At 35.3% G+C, this 16,611-nt stretch overlaps 2 protein-coding genes across 2 annotated transcripts; one reads left to right on the forward strand and one right to left on the reverse strand.

Moving 5' to 3' along the window:
- Positions 1-261: 261 nt before the first annotated feature.
- Positions 262-8,488, reverse strand: si:dkey-103i16.6 (uncharacterized protein LOC557125 homolog). The gene is made up of 7 exons (XM_042744246.1): positions 8,170-8,488; positions 4,211-4,391; positions 3,394-3,579; positions 3,090-3,322; positions 2,899-2,999; positions 2,642-2,803; positions 262-1,887 (listed from the first exon to the last, which is right to left on the reverse strand). Exons 2-7 carry the CDS (start codon positions 4,387-4,389, stop codon positions 1,600-1,602), a joined length of 1,149 nt encoding a protein of 382 aa, XP_042600180.1. The 5' UTR covers positions 4,390-4,391; positions 8,170-8,488; the 3' UTR covers positions 262-1,599.
- A 1,407-nt stretch (positions 8,489-9,895) lies between these two features.
- Positions 9,896-14,649, forward strand: tmem263 (transmembrane protein 263). The gene is made up of 3 exons (XM_019085892.2): positions 9,896-10,150; positions 11,656-11,726; positions 13,116-14,649. Exons 2-3 carry the CDS (start codon positions 11,663-11,665, stop codon positions 13,412-13,414), a joined length of 363 nt encoding a protein of 120 aa, XP_018941437.1. The 5' UTR covers positions 9,896-10,150; positions 11,656-11,662; the 3' UTR covers positions 13,415-14,649.
- The last annotated feature ends 1,962 nt before the right edge of the window (positions 14,650-16,611 follow it).

The following is a 16,611-nucleotide window of genomic DNA, read 5'->3' on the forward strand; positions in this document are numbered from 1 at the left end:
ATATAAAAACGCTAATTTAACATCACTAATCCTATTGTGATTACTGCAAAATTATATCACCTTAAATATGACCATTAGGGAAGAAAAAAAATTATTACATGAACAAATAGTTGTAGTCAATATATTGAATCCAACTGTTGCTTCATGAAGATGATTTGTATCCAAATCCAGTGTGAAATTTGCTTTAAATTAAAAAATAAAAAATAAGTGAATATTCCATAGTTGAACAATATGTAAATAAGATGACGAACAAAACTGAAGTGAAAAAGCTATGAATATATTTATTAAATATAAGATGCAATCTTTATTAACGGTATAATAAAAATTAAAAAGCAGCATTTTAATATTCAGAAGTACAAATGGCGAGAACATTAAAAACAACAAATGCAAGCTTTATCTACTAAGAATCAGATTCAACTGGAGAGGCAACAGAGTCCCATTTTAAACAAAATCATTCCATGAATCAGAAACACTGATTTAAAAGACAGGTGGTAAACAGGCTTCAACAAAACAAACATGGCAACCTGCATATATGACTAAAGAAACGAGATGGACTAAAACATTTAATAAGCATTCTGGCTTTTTGTCCATAATTCTCAAAATGTGCCAAAATCCCTGAGGGACATGAACAGATATGATCACAGCAGTGTAGTAATTACCAGCTACTTCACTGATCCCGTGCAAAATCAAATTGTGCTCACTGCCGTTCTCATACGCAGAACCTCTCACACACACCGCAGCAGCAGGATATTGGGGTTCTTTGTTGCTGACCAAAGACATTTATTAGAGTTTTAAGGGGGTTGGAACTCCTGCTTGGAGGCTGCAGTGCCTGTGAAAACACACAGTGGGGGCACTGCACACTTGGGAGGTCATGCCTTCCATGCTAATTTAGCACCGTTCGCTCACTGGGGCCAAACCATGACTCGCTGGATGCCAAATGACTTGCAACTAGCAGACAAATATATAGACATACACATTTATATATATATAAAAAAAAAAAAGTACATTTCAATTTTTACAAATTAACTCTGCACACCGCCAACCTTTCAAAATAAAGATTCAAATCTGGAATATGGTTTGAATATAGTTTGTAGAATGCTAAAGGAGCCTTATAACACATTTTATCTTTCCAGAGATAATTAGTGGTGCTAAACTAACAAAATAACATTTCAGGGTCCGCATATTTGAATCAGGATGTGCAGATGTGACGTAATTACAGCTCACTGCTTATTTATTACGGCTTTCCATAAAGAGTATAAGTGCTAGAATTTAGAAGAAATCTAGATGCAGGTTTTCAGTCAAAATGAGCAGCATATTATGCAGATAATTATATTAAACCCAACAAAAATAGAGTCTAATCCCACCAGAAACATGGCCAAAATTCACTGTGATCAAACAAGGCTACGGTTTATCCGTTTCAGGAAAAGACTGCCCAGATACAGACAAACTGGCTGTTACTACTGGTAAGAACAATGACATCCTAAAATATTCAGACGTAAGGATATACATAAACATCACTGTGGATTTTGAAGCCTTGCTAGGTGTCCATTGCAGTAGTCTGTGATATTTTAAACATACAAAGCATGTCTGTGGATGACATTAGTGCATGCTGTCGGTCTCTGACGAGTCACTGTTCTCACCGCTGCTATTGCTGGGGTCAGTATAAGAACGAAGCCCATTTTCATGGCTGTTCATCAGGTCTTGAATCTCAGTATGCCATCCCAGGATCTCGGCAAGCTTTCGGACAGAATCAGAGAGATCTCCCAGCTCCATGTAGTCGGCCCTCCTCAGGGGCCTCCGTTCAAAGGGCCCGACTGGATCACGGTTCAGCAGCAGACGAGGCACTGTGGACTTCACGGTGTTGACCAGGCTGGCGAAAGGCTCGATCTGCCACAAAGCAGAAAGATTAACTGATACTTTTATGAAGCAAAGACCAATTAAATTGATTTAAAGGGACAAGAGATTTCAATTTAAAACTCCCTTATGCTGTTCTTTTCTTGAGAAAAAAAATATTACATTTCACAAGAATATTAAGAATATTATGAACTGTTTTCAACACTGATAAAACTGAAGACTGGAGTAATGCCTGCTGAATCAGCTTTAAAGTCACAGCAATAAAATAACATTATATTAAAAGTAAAAAAAAAAAAAAAAAAAAAAAAAAAAAAAAAAAAAAAAAAAAAAAAAAGGCATTTTAAAAGTATAAAAATATTATTTAAAAAAATAATTCTGGTTTTACTGTATTTTAATCAAGTTAATGCAGCATTGTAAGTAAAGAGACTCAAAATAATTATAATAAAAACAACAACAACAACAATACTCATAATACCAACATCAGACTTTGATGTATTATGACTTATCTCGCAAATTTTTTATTAAATTTAGTTATGGTATAATTAATTTTTTTATAAACACATTCTAATAAAAACCAATTACCAAAGTAATATCATCAATATATTAAATAAATTAAATACAGGGATCATAAAAGCTGGCGTATAAATTAATTACCAAAATGCTATTTAGAATTTTATTAGTTTTAGATGGAGTACAACAATTGAACTGTAAAAGACCCGTCACCTACACTTACACACAAAAAATGGCTTGTACGTCATAGTAATAATAATAATAATAATAATCCCACCTTTAAAGAAGTGCCCATGATCATGAGAAGGTCAGCTTTTGGGAAATCTTCAGCATGTTGAAAGTACTTTTCTGGCAGATCTTCTCCAAAGAACACGACATTAGGTTTGACTGCCCCGGCACAAAATGTACAGATGGGAACGTTGCCTTTCATTATAGCTTGCTGATAGTGGAAAAATAAAGGAAAAATATGTAGTATGCACTAAATTGTATGAATTCAATTTTGTAATTGAGATCACTCAGGCTAATTTAAATTACCTTGGCTTCCTCGGCAGGATAAGGTGTATAGCAGAGGTGGCAGGCAGCAGTGGCAAAACTCCCATGAGCCTCCACAAGTTTGTCATCTGGGATACCGCACACTACAGAGAGAGTAAAGCACATTTATTAAGATAACACTGCAAATTTAACATTTAAGAGCAATGTAATAGGTCTCTGAATTTTAATCTCACGTTTTTCAAGCCCGTCGATGTTCTGAGTGTACATGCGGAGCAGCAGGCCCTTCTGATGCAGCATACGGATGAAATAGTGAACATAGTTTGGACGGTGGTGTCCAGGGTACAGCTCTTTAGCCAATGAGAAGAAAGGATGAGGGTTGTCAGAGAAGTAGTCGATGTTAAAGATGGCCTCTGGGTAAGGGATGTCATACTTCGCAAGGTTCGCATAAAGACCTGTCCCTGGCGTCCTGACACAAAAACAGTGGTTAGCCGAGTGAAACAATGGTTCAGAAGTAGTTTGAATGTTTTGAGCATCCACCTGAAGTCTGGTATACCGCTGCCTGTGCTGATACCTGCTCCAGCAACAACCACAATGTTTCGCACCCGGCCGAGCTTCATCAGCCGGCCGATAGTTTCCAAAGCCCCACGCGGGACAGAGCTGCCAGAGGGCGAGGAGAGAATGGGCTTAGTGCTGGGAGATGAACTCTGGTAGGATTTCCCTTTCCTAAAGAAAAGTGGGGAAAAAGGCTAGAAAAATAAACATGCTAAAAACAAAACATTTTAAAATTATGGATGACATTTGTGTCAAAAAAGATAAGCACATCACATATCACCACTTTTAATACTTGCTAGCATCTGCTAGATCTTAGATATTTAACATTTAAATTATATAGCCTATGATTAGATGCAGTGTTATCGTATTTATATATTTTAGATGTATTAATATTTTGAATGAGCTTTAGTTATTAGTAATTTTTTTAATCGTGCTTTTCCCTTATTACTTTAAAAACATTTTGATTTAGCCTTCAGATTATAATACTTTTTTCCATCAAGCTTTTCCCCCCCATTTAATAAATTACAACTTAAATGATTTTTAAAATAATTTTAGTTTAGAGTAACACTGATTAAATGCCAAATCAAGGAGTTTTTTTTTTTAAACCGCATAAGTTTTTTTTTTGTTAGAACAACAGCTATTTTCAGTTTGCATTATTTTTTTCCTTTGATAGTTGAAGTGTGAAGGAAAATAATGTTTTAAACTAGATCTTTTGAAACCACGTTTTACAAATGCTTGGCTAGAGCTTTTGTAATCACAGATTGTTTGCTGGAAAGCCTAACAGAAGGTTGTGTTGTCTCACCGTGCTAATGAGGCCTGCTGTTCACTCACGCTCATGAGGCTGAGGTCGTCCACCAGGCCTGAATCTGTGGGTTTAGAGCGCCGAGAGTCCTGAGGGTTGATGGAACTGCGAGTCACCCTTGTGACGCCGGGCGGAGCGATCCTTCTGTCCCTACTCGACTTCGCCTTGCTCATGTTCATACCTGGAAAGTGGCATTGATTTTTGTTTGTGTATGTTTGATTTCTTAGTATACAACTAGATTTTCAGAAGGAAATATCAGAAATTGTAACAATGAAATTTTAAAGATTTAAGAAAGATCAGTACATTTTCAACTTTGAAAAATATTTCACAATATTGCGGTTTTTAACTGTATTTTTGATCAAATAAATGTAGATTTTACATAAAAAAAAATTATCCCAAATTTGCAAGTAGTACATTTAAATTATGAATACTAATAGTAATTTCAAAATGTATGTTCTGTTGCATTAAGGCCTGTGAAACACTGTCTATACAAAGAATTTTTTTTTATTATTGAAATAAGCAGTCACAATTCAACATGCAAATATTACAACACCATCACTTTCAAATTAAAATCTTAAATGTCTTAAACCTGGGACACTTTTTAACCATCTTAAAAAAAAAAAGAAAAAAAAAAAAAAAAAAGAAAAAAAAAAAAGGTTACTTGCATAATCACAAAGTTAAAGAAAAATTAGGCAGAATAGATAGATTCTAAATATCAAATAGAATGCAGAATTATTTGCAGAAAATGATAAAAAAAATAACAGATTTTACATTCTCTTGTAAACACTGTTGTAATGTCTTTAAAATCAGTTCTAATTAAAACAAACTGTTACACATGCCTTTTTTTGTAAATGATGATATTATTTGCTTGTTGCCATTTCATATATACACCTTTCCTAATTTGTTCCATTGCAATATTTAAGAATAATTAAAATCATAGCAGAGCTCTGCTGTGTCCTGCCTTTGGCTGGTGTAAAGCTACAATGTATTAAAACTGTCAAGTCCCAACAAAGCTAATGGCTGTAATATATTTAATGTGTCCCTCCACTTTGGTTCAACAGCCAACAGCTGTGGCAGCTTTACAGCTCGGGGAAGGGGAACGGGTACAAGAGATGAGGGTGGGGGGTGAAAGTGTCCAGGATTGACTGTGTGTCAACAAACCCAGCTGGAGGAGAAAGGAGGAGGAGGCCATTTAGACCAAAAAAAGTGAATAGAGATGGATGATGCAGAGGTAGAATCCAATAAAGAGTTTGTGGAAACCGAGAGGTATGGAAGATGCCTGGAGCCGTGAGAGGCCATTTCTCAAGCCTCTGAGGTCTTCTAAGGATGAATGACAGACAGGGAGAAAGTAAATGGTAAGAGGAGTGGATACAAAGAGATGCATCCAATAAAACAAGGCCTGCGTCACAGCATACAAATGCGATAAGACGGCCCTTTCAACGACAAACCTTATCACAGCCAGAAGAGGCACAGATATCACATTCACAATGACAACGGGTCAGTGTGCAGAGTGATAAACACAACTACCAGACTGAACAAAATCTGGCAACCTGCAAACCAAAACACACTATAAGTGGCTATAACTCAACTCAACTCAGACAAAACCAGCTGCAGATGAAACTGAATTAGTCATTTGCTGGTTATTTAATCTTTTTAAGTGCATCAAGGCTGGTCCTTATGAGATTCCCTCTCCCACCTCCACTGCTGTAATGGGTACTCCCACAGAACTATTAAAAACTACAGGGGATGGGAGGTCACTGCCTTTGTCTCCCTGCTAAGCACAGAGACACTGCTGTGTACATCCAATATTTCACAGCTGAGCTTATTAAGACTTGCACAAACAGCATAGAGAAGTCTGCAGTACAATGTGTTTCACTGTTTTGTCACAATCTGGGACTCTAAATGAAAGAATTATTTTATTATTTATTATTAGCTAACAGTTTGATAAATCACTATATTTTTATAAACAGTAATACTACATTTGATAAATCACTACTGATGAACACAGTTGAAAAAATAAAAAAAAAGCAAAATTGGGGTGGAGGGCAACATGCAGACGAATAAGCAAAACTGTCTGCTGTCTAACAAAGAATTCACTAATCATAGGCACAGGGGCTTCACGCCAAAGAAGAGGCAAAAACCAACACGAGCAGTGGTGTGACTGAAACCATGGAGAAGAGGTTAGCAACGGGCACACAGGGCAGGAATGAGCTGGCTGTCAGACTCAGAGTTAGTAAGACAGCACAGAGTCATTGTGCTGATATTAGCACACATCTCTGGCCTCTCACTGCTGACAAATTGAGCTTAATTAGTTCAGCTGTTTGATGAGAAGCATCTAAAAAAAAAGGACTAAAATGGAAGATTCTTTTAGTATGGAATGTTATGCTTTCCCATTTATATGGCAGTTTTAATATTTATGTACCAATGTTAGAGATGGGGGAAACATATTAGACTAAAAGCCTCTAGATCCATTTTAGCAATGAGAGATATTTCTCAAATACCAAAAGCTGACTTTAAAACTCCACACATAAAAGGTAAATATACACTAAATCAGCTGAATGTGTTCAGCCTTGTATACAGCTAGCTTTTGATGTCTGCTGCCCCCATGCATGATGTGGAGACACAGCTACAGTTACAGAATTAATGTGGCCCTCATCAGACCCATTTCTCCACCTCATGGATAAGGGCCTGTCATTTAGCGCCACCTGCTGTCACAATTTCAAAAGACAAGGCAAATGATTCACATTCATTTGAACTTTCTATTAATCAAAAAGTCCATTTGAGACAAATGTTAAGAAGCACAACATACTCAAATGTTATCCGGGCACAAAATGGACGGAATGCCTGCTTTGCCATCCCAGGAAAAAAAAAATCCATGTTGCCTTAGTATTATTAATAAAACAAACAAAAATGATACAGTAACCACTATGATTCAATGCGTTCATTCAGTGAAGCCCATGAAGTGGTTCTACAGTCATACAGAAGAATCATTTATGCATGAACCAGACTGTGTTTAAATTATATAGAAGACATTTTTTTGCTATTATTTTGTTTTTTTCTGAATACATTCAATTAAAAAACAATGTCACAAAACTAATAACAATAAATATCGGCAAGCTGTCCAGAAGGCTTAATTTTATTAAATGCTGCCACTCAGTGGCCAAAGTGCAGCAAATTGAGGGAACAGGGTATAATATTGGGACGGAACTTTATTAACCTAATACATGAATGTGTGCGCATTTAAATATTTTAAAAGCAAAGCAAAGGCTAGTGATAGCACTAAAATAATACAGAAATCACTCAGTTGCTTTTTTGGTGTTTCTTCAAATAAAGTAACACAACTAGGGCCGCTTTTGTTGTTTAAGCTAGCTTTATTTTTTTTTTAAGAATTTAATTATTATTGTTGTTATTTTTTGCAATGACAGATAAGGCAAACAAAATCTGTACATCAAAAGGATTTTTTTTCTATTCATTTGATAATTAATTTCCATTAATTTAATGCTAATTACATCAAAATCGACCCAGCTGTGGCATGCAATACCTAATTGTTAATGTTAAGTTACAATCACTTAAAGGCCTTAAAGTCTGGTGTATTTTAAAAAAAGAAATCAAAAATAACAATATGGCGCATTACTGCATATAAACCACTTCAGGGCGCGTTCTTTATGTAGTAATAATCAATGTCGCTTTTGTAACGCAATAATCTGCACGTTCATACACTGTGTTATGAGTTGCAAGTGAACATTGTATTTGATTCTCTGGCAGCGCAGCTACAATGCAGCCAATGATGAAACACTGCACTAAACATATTATCATTGCTATCGCTTAAAACATTCAATGTAGCGGCCAGAGAATGCAAAAATATGTGATTTTGGCTAATAACTTGAAATACGCTTTCCAAAGGTTAAATGCATTTAGTATATGAAGCAAAAAACTGAATAATTAGTTACGTTACTTGCCTCTGTGTTTGTTTACCGGTCTGAGGAAGGGAAGACAGTCCAAACGAACAGCAGCGACCCGTTGATATCCCTCGCAACAAAATAACAGATCGGGAATTACAAATATAGCAACGTGATATCTACTGCAAAATTAATGTCATGTTTGAATCTGTGCAAGTCCACCGTTCCCGCAAAACATTACAAGCTGCTTGACAATACAGGAAGTACGTCATTTTATGAATAAGAGCGGGAAAACATCCCTGTTACAGCTGCTGCAGATCAACAGCCAATAGGAAATGCTAGATTAAGTTGTTTAAATAATTAAAAAAAAATCCAAAGTTTACTGAAGTTGGTCTACTAAAACAGTTGCTGTCTCTGTATAGAAAAGTACAGGATAGGATCTCTATGTAAAACATAACAGCATTTGCTTTACACAATGGGGCAAAATTCAGGTTCAAGAACTGACTCCCTTTTCAAATCATGAGTAAATTGGCCACAGCCCACAAGATGTTGAACTTGAAAGACATGAAGTGGAATTTACAGAACTGCAAATTAAGAAATTCAACACAGTCACCCAACAGATGAATTACAGTAGCAATCCAGTGGTTTAATACTGAAGACCTTTGGGTAAATCTGTGCATGTGTTTTTCACAACATAGTCCAACAATTAATCTATGAGATAGACCTACATGAAATGTACACATGTGGAATTTTAAACATTGAATATTAAGTAAGGAAATATTGACAACTTATTAAAAATGAATAAAGGTTGTAACGTGGTCATGACATCATTCTGAAGGGGTTTATTTTAAGTTAATGAACAGCTGATTGTAGGCTATGTAGCCCGCTTTCTACAAATCTACCCAGCTAAATATATATAGATAGATGTGAAATATTAATATAAAATAATTGTATTAGCATACTTGTAGAGAACAGAGAGAGCACCGTGTATAAGCAGTCAGTCACACAATGTTGCCCTGGACAAGAGTTATTATTCAGAAATATTTCACTGTTGAATGCTGTGATTAATTTATAATGTCTTATTTTTTTCAGAAACACCACATAGGCCTATGTTATGTCCATAAATAAAATAAACATGTAACCGAAAATGATATGAATTTTTGAAAACTTCACTTTAAAACAGCGATAGGCTAATAATTTCTTTGAATTTTCATTTAATTAATTCAAACAGGAATTCTACATCATGTTCAAATTCAAATCAGAATTTAAAAGGCATTATTAATTCATTTCTGAATGGCACAATCATGTCATGCAGAAATCACCTACATGCTAAGAAAAAAAAAAAGACTAGTAAAAGCTACAGGTATTTTTCATTATTTGTTACGTTTACGGGCATTTCCTTTAACTGTAAATCACAAAACAATGAAAACCGTAATTCAAAATACAGGTTAAACATAGGAAAAATCAATACAAATTCCTTAATAACAGCACATTTTGGCCCCATTTTTATTGACATTTCTTAGGGTATACTTTACATGGCAAAGAAGTCATGTGGTTATCAAATAAATATTACTTTGCATTTTCTGTTATCATTTTGCTGTCCATCCTCAGAGGTTTTGTCTCAAAAAGACAAGTTAATTGATCCATGTCCATTATCAGATCTCAGTCAATGAAAAAACAAAGAACTCAGGTGCACAGAGCACAGATACACCCTTCATTTTCACCATACTTCAAACACAGCCAGAGAGTATAGTGAAGATATCTCACACACGCCAAAGGGCCTGGGTAAGAACCAGAAACGTCACTTCCTCTCCTATGTGTCCACATTGGTACGTGGTTAAAAACAGCTAGGACGCCACGTACACATTATGCAAAGATAGGTCTTTATAAGAAAAGTCTTGTCAGGTCGCAGATCCATTCTAATTTTAGCGTGTGTCTTTCTAAAAAGCCGAAGAGAGCAGCATATTTTTCCTTTGAAACAAGCAAGGGGTGGAGACAGAACTTTCCAACTTCATCTGCAGAAGTTTAGAGAAGCAAACTCGTAAGTATATAACGTTACACGACAGCTGGCAAAGTTTTCCTTCTGCATGTTTTTCGAGGGGATGTGAATTGTTATTTTTATTAATTATATTATGGGATGCATATTGACTCGGTAGACAATGGCTGGATTGTCTAATGCATCTCTTACCTAACGCCATTACCATCGCTATTTTCTTCATGTAATTATCTTCAAAGCAATATCTGCTTCTGGCTCTTTAGTTTCCTAGATCGAAGTTTCCTTCGCATGGCTAACATGTTTTCTTCGTAAAGGTGACTATATAATTTCCTTTCAAGCCCTTATTGTTCTTTCTCACCTAACGTGTAAATGTAGTGTGAAAATGAGTTAATTTAAACCCAGATTATTATTATTTATTTCGAGGAAAAGAAGATACTTCTCACACAAGTGCCACGTCATATTTAGAAACAGCTAAGGTTTATAACTATGTTCGATTCGTGAATGAATCATTCGTTTGAGTCGTTGTAATGAATCGTTTAGAACGGTTCACAAAGCTGGATTAAACGATTCCCGAGTTAACCGTCTATCAGTTTCAAAATAGTAGTCTGTCGTATTTCACTGTGTCAGTCGAATGTATTATAATAGGAGAAATATTACAAATAAACGCACCGGAAACATGTGTATGACTTGATATTGTAGTTTTACACGTAGGGTAGTTTATTTAATAAATGAAATCATTAATTGTGACCACGATACTGAAAAACTTTGATCTAGACCTAAAAGAGTCGCTGAATCTTTTTGTTTCTTTTGAACAGGTTCTTGTAAATGCGAAGTCATTGTTAATGAAAAGTCGATTCAATAGCATGAGTCTGACCCTGTTTTTATACAGTCTTTGGTCTGACCTCCTTTTACAAGAGTTCGCTTTAGGACAGACTTGATACTAATAATGCACTGGTTTGTTACGTCATAAAGTTGACTCAAGACCCTGATTCATTCACTCATTTCAACTCGTTCAATGATTGCTTACGTGTAACTGTACACGTATTAATATACTGCTCAATGAGCTCTATTTTATCTTTATTGTCCTTGGTAATGCCCCTTTAGGTATGACTTTGGATATTGCATCACAGTTTCATATTGAATCTGCTGTATGTTAATATTTAATTATGATTTCTTAATATCCCTCATGTTTATAAGGTTTCCTAATGCAAATAAAGATTTATAATTTCAATAGTTGTCTTGTCCAAATTATTGCTTAAAAAGATTTATGAACTTTGGTATGGAGGATCAGATACGCAATAATTTTATTTGTGCTTAAATAGTCCAGTCTAACTGTTGGCAGTGTTGACAGGGTGTTGCAGGTTACTTTTTGTTGACCGAGTAAACTGGTCTGCCTTGTTCTGTGTCAGTGCTTGTTTTTAGTGGCAACCTTTCACCTTATTTTCTGTATCTGGTACCGCCCAAATTCACCTTTTTTTTCTGTTGAAAATGAAGGAGTGAATTTAAACTGCCACTGCATTGTTTGTTTGTTTGTTTTTTTTTTTATGTAGAGTAAAAATGAGTGAAACAAACCAACAACGGGATGAGTTGCCTGCATACTTGAAGGATGAGCCTCCAGCAGGTAGCTACTGCAAGTTATGCTGACATTTCATTGTTAAAAGTGACTTGCAACAGTTATTCCGTTTTTGCAGCAATCAAGCTTTTTATTTTAGCACAGTCATGTCAAATGAATCATTTTATACAGCTGTCCTTAGTACATCTTCATGCAAGAGAATGATAACGCTTTGTGCCACATAGTGGTGCTCTTGCACAATCCAAGACTGACACTAGGCCATTGCCCTACTTTTTTCCCAGACTTAATTATCAAACTTACTAGATTCGGTTATAAAATTGTAAATCTGGTTATAGTAGTAGGTCTTAGTACATCTGGCTATAAAATTGTTCTCTAAAAAGTGTTCAGACATTAAAAATGTATGACTGGTATTGCTGAAGATGAGAAAATTTCAAATCAAGTAGCATTTATTTTAAAGATCCCATAAGCACACGCTTCAAATAAAACGTTTCACTAAATGCAGTAACTTTGAATTTTAATGGTTATATCTACATATAGAGTAAATCATTCATATTGTTTATAGAATTCTGTTGCCAGATACTGTAATTGTTCTACTCCTTTTAAGTGAAAGCTTTGAAGTATGAAATTAAACAAAATGGTAATTAATTTAAATGATTAATTACTAATTAAATGTGCTAGTATATTAAACTGTATGAAGTTCTTTGCCTAATAATTTTATTTTATAAATTGAAAGCGATCACTTTCAAGTATGAAATTAATTAATCTAATTAATAATTACTTTTAATTAAAATGTGGATTATATTTTTTATTTTATAGAGTTATTCACCTAATATATTTTAATTTTATTTTAATTTGTTGAAAGCAAAATGTTTAATTGAAGTATGGAATTAAATGAAATAATAATAACTTTTAAAAATATGACTAGCACATTTATTAGCACATTAATTGTATAGAGTTCTTGACTTCATACATTTTTGTTTTATTAATTAAAAGTGAACGCTTTAATTGAACAATGAAATGAATCTAATTAACAATTACTTTTAATTGAAATGTGACTAGAATTTTTTTATTTATAGTTTTTCAACCATTATGTTTTTCATTCAATAAAAAGTGAAAACTTTAATTAAAGAATGAAATGAAATTAAAAATAATTATGATTAAATATAGCTAGCATTTTTAATTAGGTAAAGTTCATCAGCTAATACATTTTTTTTTTATTCAATGAAAGCGAATGCTTTAATTAAATTAAATAATTATTTTTGTTAAAATATGGCTATCCTTTGTAATTGTATAGAGTTTTTTCCCCTCTTTTTTTTAATTCACCTCGATTTTATTTTAATTTGTATTATTTTATTTTATTATTTTAGACAGCTACTCCTCTATCTTATCTTATCAGGTGATATTTTCAATATTAACATTTCATTTTATATCCTGTAGATACCAACAAAGACCACCCCCAACCCCAGCCTGGCATGTTCTCCAGGGTGGCCGGTGGTCTGTTCAGTGTCACGAAGGGAGCCGTTGGGGCCACAGTGGGTGGAGTTGCCTGGGTTGGAGGGAAAAGCTTTGATCTCACGAAAACTGCTGTTACCTCAGTTGCAGCTGTTCCAGCGATGGGAGTGGGGCTCGTGAAGGGCAGCGTGTCCGCCGTGGCTGGTGGCGTTTCTGCTGTCGGCTCCGCCGTTGCCAGTAAAGTTCCCATTGGTGGAGGCAAGAAGAAGGACAAGTCTGATTGAATCACGTGGCTCGAAGGTACTTTTGTCAGAGGCGTCTACATCGTGTCTTCTTCTTTGACTCCAGAGGGAGTTGATTGTGGAGTTCATGCTTGTGTTACGAGCATATTTGGACTATTTCCGTTTACCTGAACGGACCAACAAGATGACATTCGCAAGCCATGTGGCCTTCATCTGCTCCACGCAAGAACCTTTGTTTTTGTGTTCTATAAGAATATGACATTAAGTGTGTGTTGTATACAGAGTCAAACTGTTTATGTATGAAGTATTAAATATCTGACCAGAGGTGGATATGTGGACCTCTAAATGTTCCGTTTATGCTTTACTGAGCACACACTTGTGTCTGACTGTACACGCAAGAATCACATGTTTTAAACACACCTTACAGTTGAATTGCTCCAAGCTTGTTGAAGGGATGAAGATCAATGAAGTGTCCCTCTAGGTGCTGTGGGGGAAATCTCAGACTGTGGGGTGCTGATGGTGGCGCTCCATCCATCTGATTGATTGTTTGTGAGATTACTTACTTTGTGCCTCTGGGTTCAGTGCTGTACTCCAACGATCGCTCTCTGTGTCCCCCCGAAAAACAGAGAAACCACAAACTCACACACATAAATATATATACCTATATAGTCCCACGTTAAGGGCTTGTGTGTTTAGATTTTGTCAAACGACTCCAAAATTACAATTGTGAGCCATAAATCTGAAGGCTGATAGTACTGCATTTTTTTTCTTTCTTTTTTTTTTTTTTTTTTAGGGAAATGTGCATGACAATCTCCGCCAAGACACAAGTCTTTCTGTTTTGATGACTATAGCTGTATTCCAATACCTAGTGACATTATCTTTCTCATTTTTGTGTGTCATTCCATCTGTCCTTTCACTTATTTTGTTCTGTTTGCTCTTTTAACTCTTTAATGTGAATTTTTTTTTGATGTTTTGTTTTATGGGCCAACAAAGAACCACATGAGGTGGCAAAGTATAATACAGTATTTTCTTCTGTTAAGTATTTGTTTTCCCTTCACCAAAGATTACGATTGGAAGAAGAGTTCAGTGTATTTGAGGATTTTCTTATTTTTGTTAATGTTGCTATGCAGTATACTTTATGGTATTCAGTGTACTCTTTCATTTTAGATAGATAGTTATCAAATGTATATTAATGTTTTGTTGTTGTTTGATTTGAGACAATCCATATTTCAGTGTAATGTGAATTCAAAGGACTTAAATAAAGAAACTTCACCGTTGCTTCCAATGTTAACTCTTGCACAAATTACAACACAGCAACAATTCTGATTAAATCACTTTCTAACTGGTGTATTTATTGTTAACTAAAACAAATAAAATTCCTTTCTTTAATGGAAATACAGCTGACATAAATATTAGATGAATAACATAAATACTGCCTTGGCCACTGACTGAGACCAGATTAAGTTAAAGTGTTAAAATTAATAAAGCTAAAACTAAAATAAATTGTCTCTCTCTATATTTTTATTGTGAAAATATATATAAAAAAGCTAATTTTAAATATTAATAAATAAATACTAAAATAACACTTTCCACTTGATACTGACAGCCAATCAAAATCTTTCTGACTTTAAAGCATGCACTGAAATTATGTTCACAGACCATAACTGAAGTGTGTGCTTAGAATAAACATAACATTGTCATCTGTTAGTATGGATGCTAATATAGTTATCATTATTGTTACAATTTCATCATTTCATTCAGTGAAAATGGGCCTGGCTTGTAGTTACTGTTCTAATTCATCCCGAATGTGTCTGGTGGGGTTCAGATAGAACTAGATTATGGACTGTGTCATTGCCCCATGGCCTCCAAACCTCTTTTGGCCTAAAATTGCTAAAATTACCCCAAGATACATAAAGCTATGGTACCCAAATACTAGTACTTTTGCAATAAATGTTAGTTAATGCAAAAATACTAGTATCTGGGTACCTTAGCTTTAGCTATATATAGCTAAAGCTATGGTACCCAAATACTATATATATATACAGGTGCATTTCAATAAATTAGAATGTCGTGGAAAAGTTCATTTCAGTAATTCAACTCAAATTGTGAAACTTGTGTATTAAATAAATTCAATGCACACACACTGAAGTAGTTTTGGGCTGTACGTGTTTTGTGGCCTAGCTGATCTCAGGCCACCCCGGGTAGGTCATTTAACTCAGAAGAAGCCCAGACACAGGTGTTGCTGATTAGTTTTAGCAAACATTTAGCAAACAGTTTTCGACGGTGCTTTTGTGTCTTGCCTTAGGTGGTGAGGAATACGGTTTGTTGTTTTGGTTACATGTATTATGAGTTAAGATATTGCAGCTGTATGATATATGGAGGAAAATAAATTTGCTAGATAATAGTAACATTACTGAACTCTCTGTTCGTATTATGTGAGGACGCAAGGGCACACATCTAAACTTAATCCGTTGTATTAGCAACCAGTACTAGACTTCGTGTAGGACTTAGTCAGTACATTAAGTCTTTGGTTCTTTTAATTGTGATGATTATCGCTCACATTTAACAAAAACCCACCAATTCACTATCTCAACAAATTAGAATATGGTGACGTGCCAATCAGCTAATCAACTCAAAACACCTGCAAAGGTTTCCTGAGCCTTCAAAATGGTCACTCAGTTTGGTTCACTAGGCTACACAATCATGGGGAAGAGTGCTGATCTCACAGTTGTCCAGAAGACAATCACTGACACCCTTCACAAGGAGGGTAAACCACAAACATTCATTGCCAAAGAAGCTGGTTGTTCACAGAGTGCTGTATCCAAGCATGTTAACAGAAAGTCGAGTGGAAGGAAAAAGTGTGGAAGAAAAAGATGCATAACCAACCGAGAGAACCGCAGCCTTATGAGGATTGTCAAGCAAAAAATCAATTCAAGAATTTGAGTGAACTTCACAAGGAATGGACTGAGGCTGGGGTCAAGACATCAAGAGCCACCACACACAGACGTGTCAAGCAATTTGGCTACAGTTGTCGTATTCCTCTTGTTAAGCCACTCCTGAACCACAGACAACATTGGAGGCGTCTTACCTGGGCTAAGGAGAAGAACAACTGGACTGTTGCCCAGTGGTCCAAAGTCTTCTTTTCAGATGAGAGCAAGTTTTGTATTTCATTTGGAAACCAAGGTCCTAAAGTCTGAAGGAAGGGTGGAGAAGCTCATAGCCCAAGTTGCTTGAAGTCC

This window comes from Cyprinus carpio, chromosome B18, assembly GCF_018340385.1.
Source record: "Cyprinus carpio isolate SPL01 chromosome B18, ASM1834038v1, whole genome shotgun sequence".
Taxonomy (NCBI): Eukaryota; Metazoa; Chordata; class Actinopteri; order Cypriniformes; family Cyprinidae; genus Cyprinus; species Cyprinus carpio.

Excerpts from the sequence above, each read along its gene's own strand:
- si:dkey-103i16.6 (XM_042744246.1), bottom strand. The coding sequence starts at position 4,389 with ATGAACATGAGCAAGGCGAAGTCGAGTAGGGACAGAAGGATCGCTCCG. Across the intron at positions 2,804-2,898 it reads ATCCTGCCGAGGAAGCCAAG|CAAGCTATAATGAAAGGCAA; the intron begins GTAATTTAAATT and ends TTCCACTATCAG. Across the intron at positions 1,888-2,641 it reads TCATGGGCACTTCTTTAAAG|ATCGAGCCTTTCGCCAGCCT; the intron begins GTGGGATTATTA and ends GCTTTGTGGCAG.
- tmem263 (XM_019085892.2), top strand. The coding sequence starts at position 11,663 with ATGAGTGAAACAAACCAACAACGGGATGAGTTGCCTGCATACTTGAAG. Across the intron at positions 11,727-13,115 it reads GAAGGATGAGCCTCCAGCAG|ATACCAACAAAGACCACCCC; the intron begins GTAGCTACTGCA and ends TATATCCTGTAG.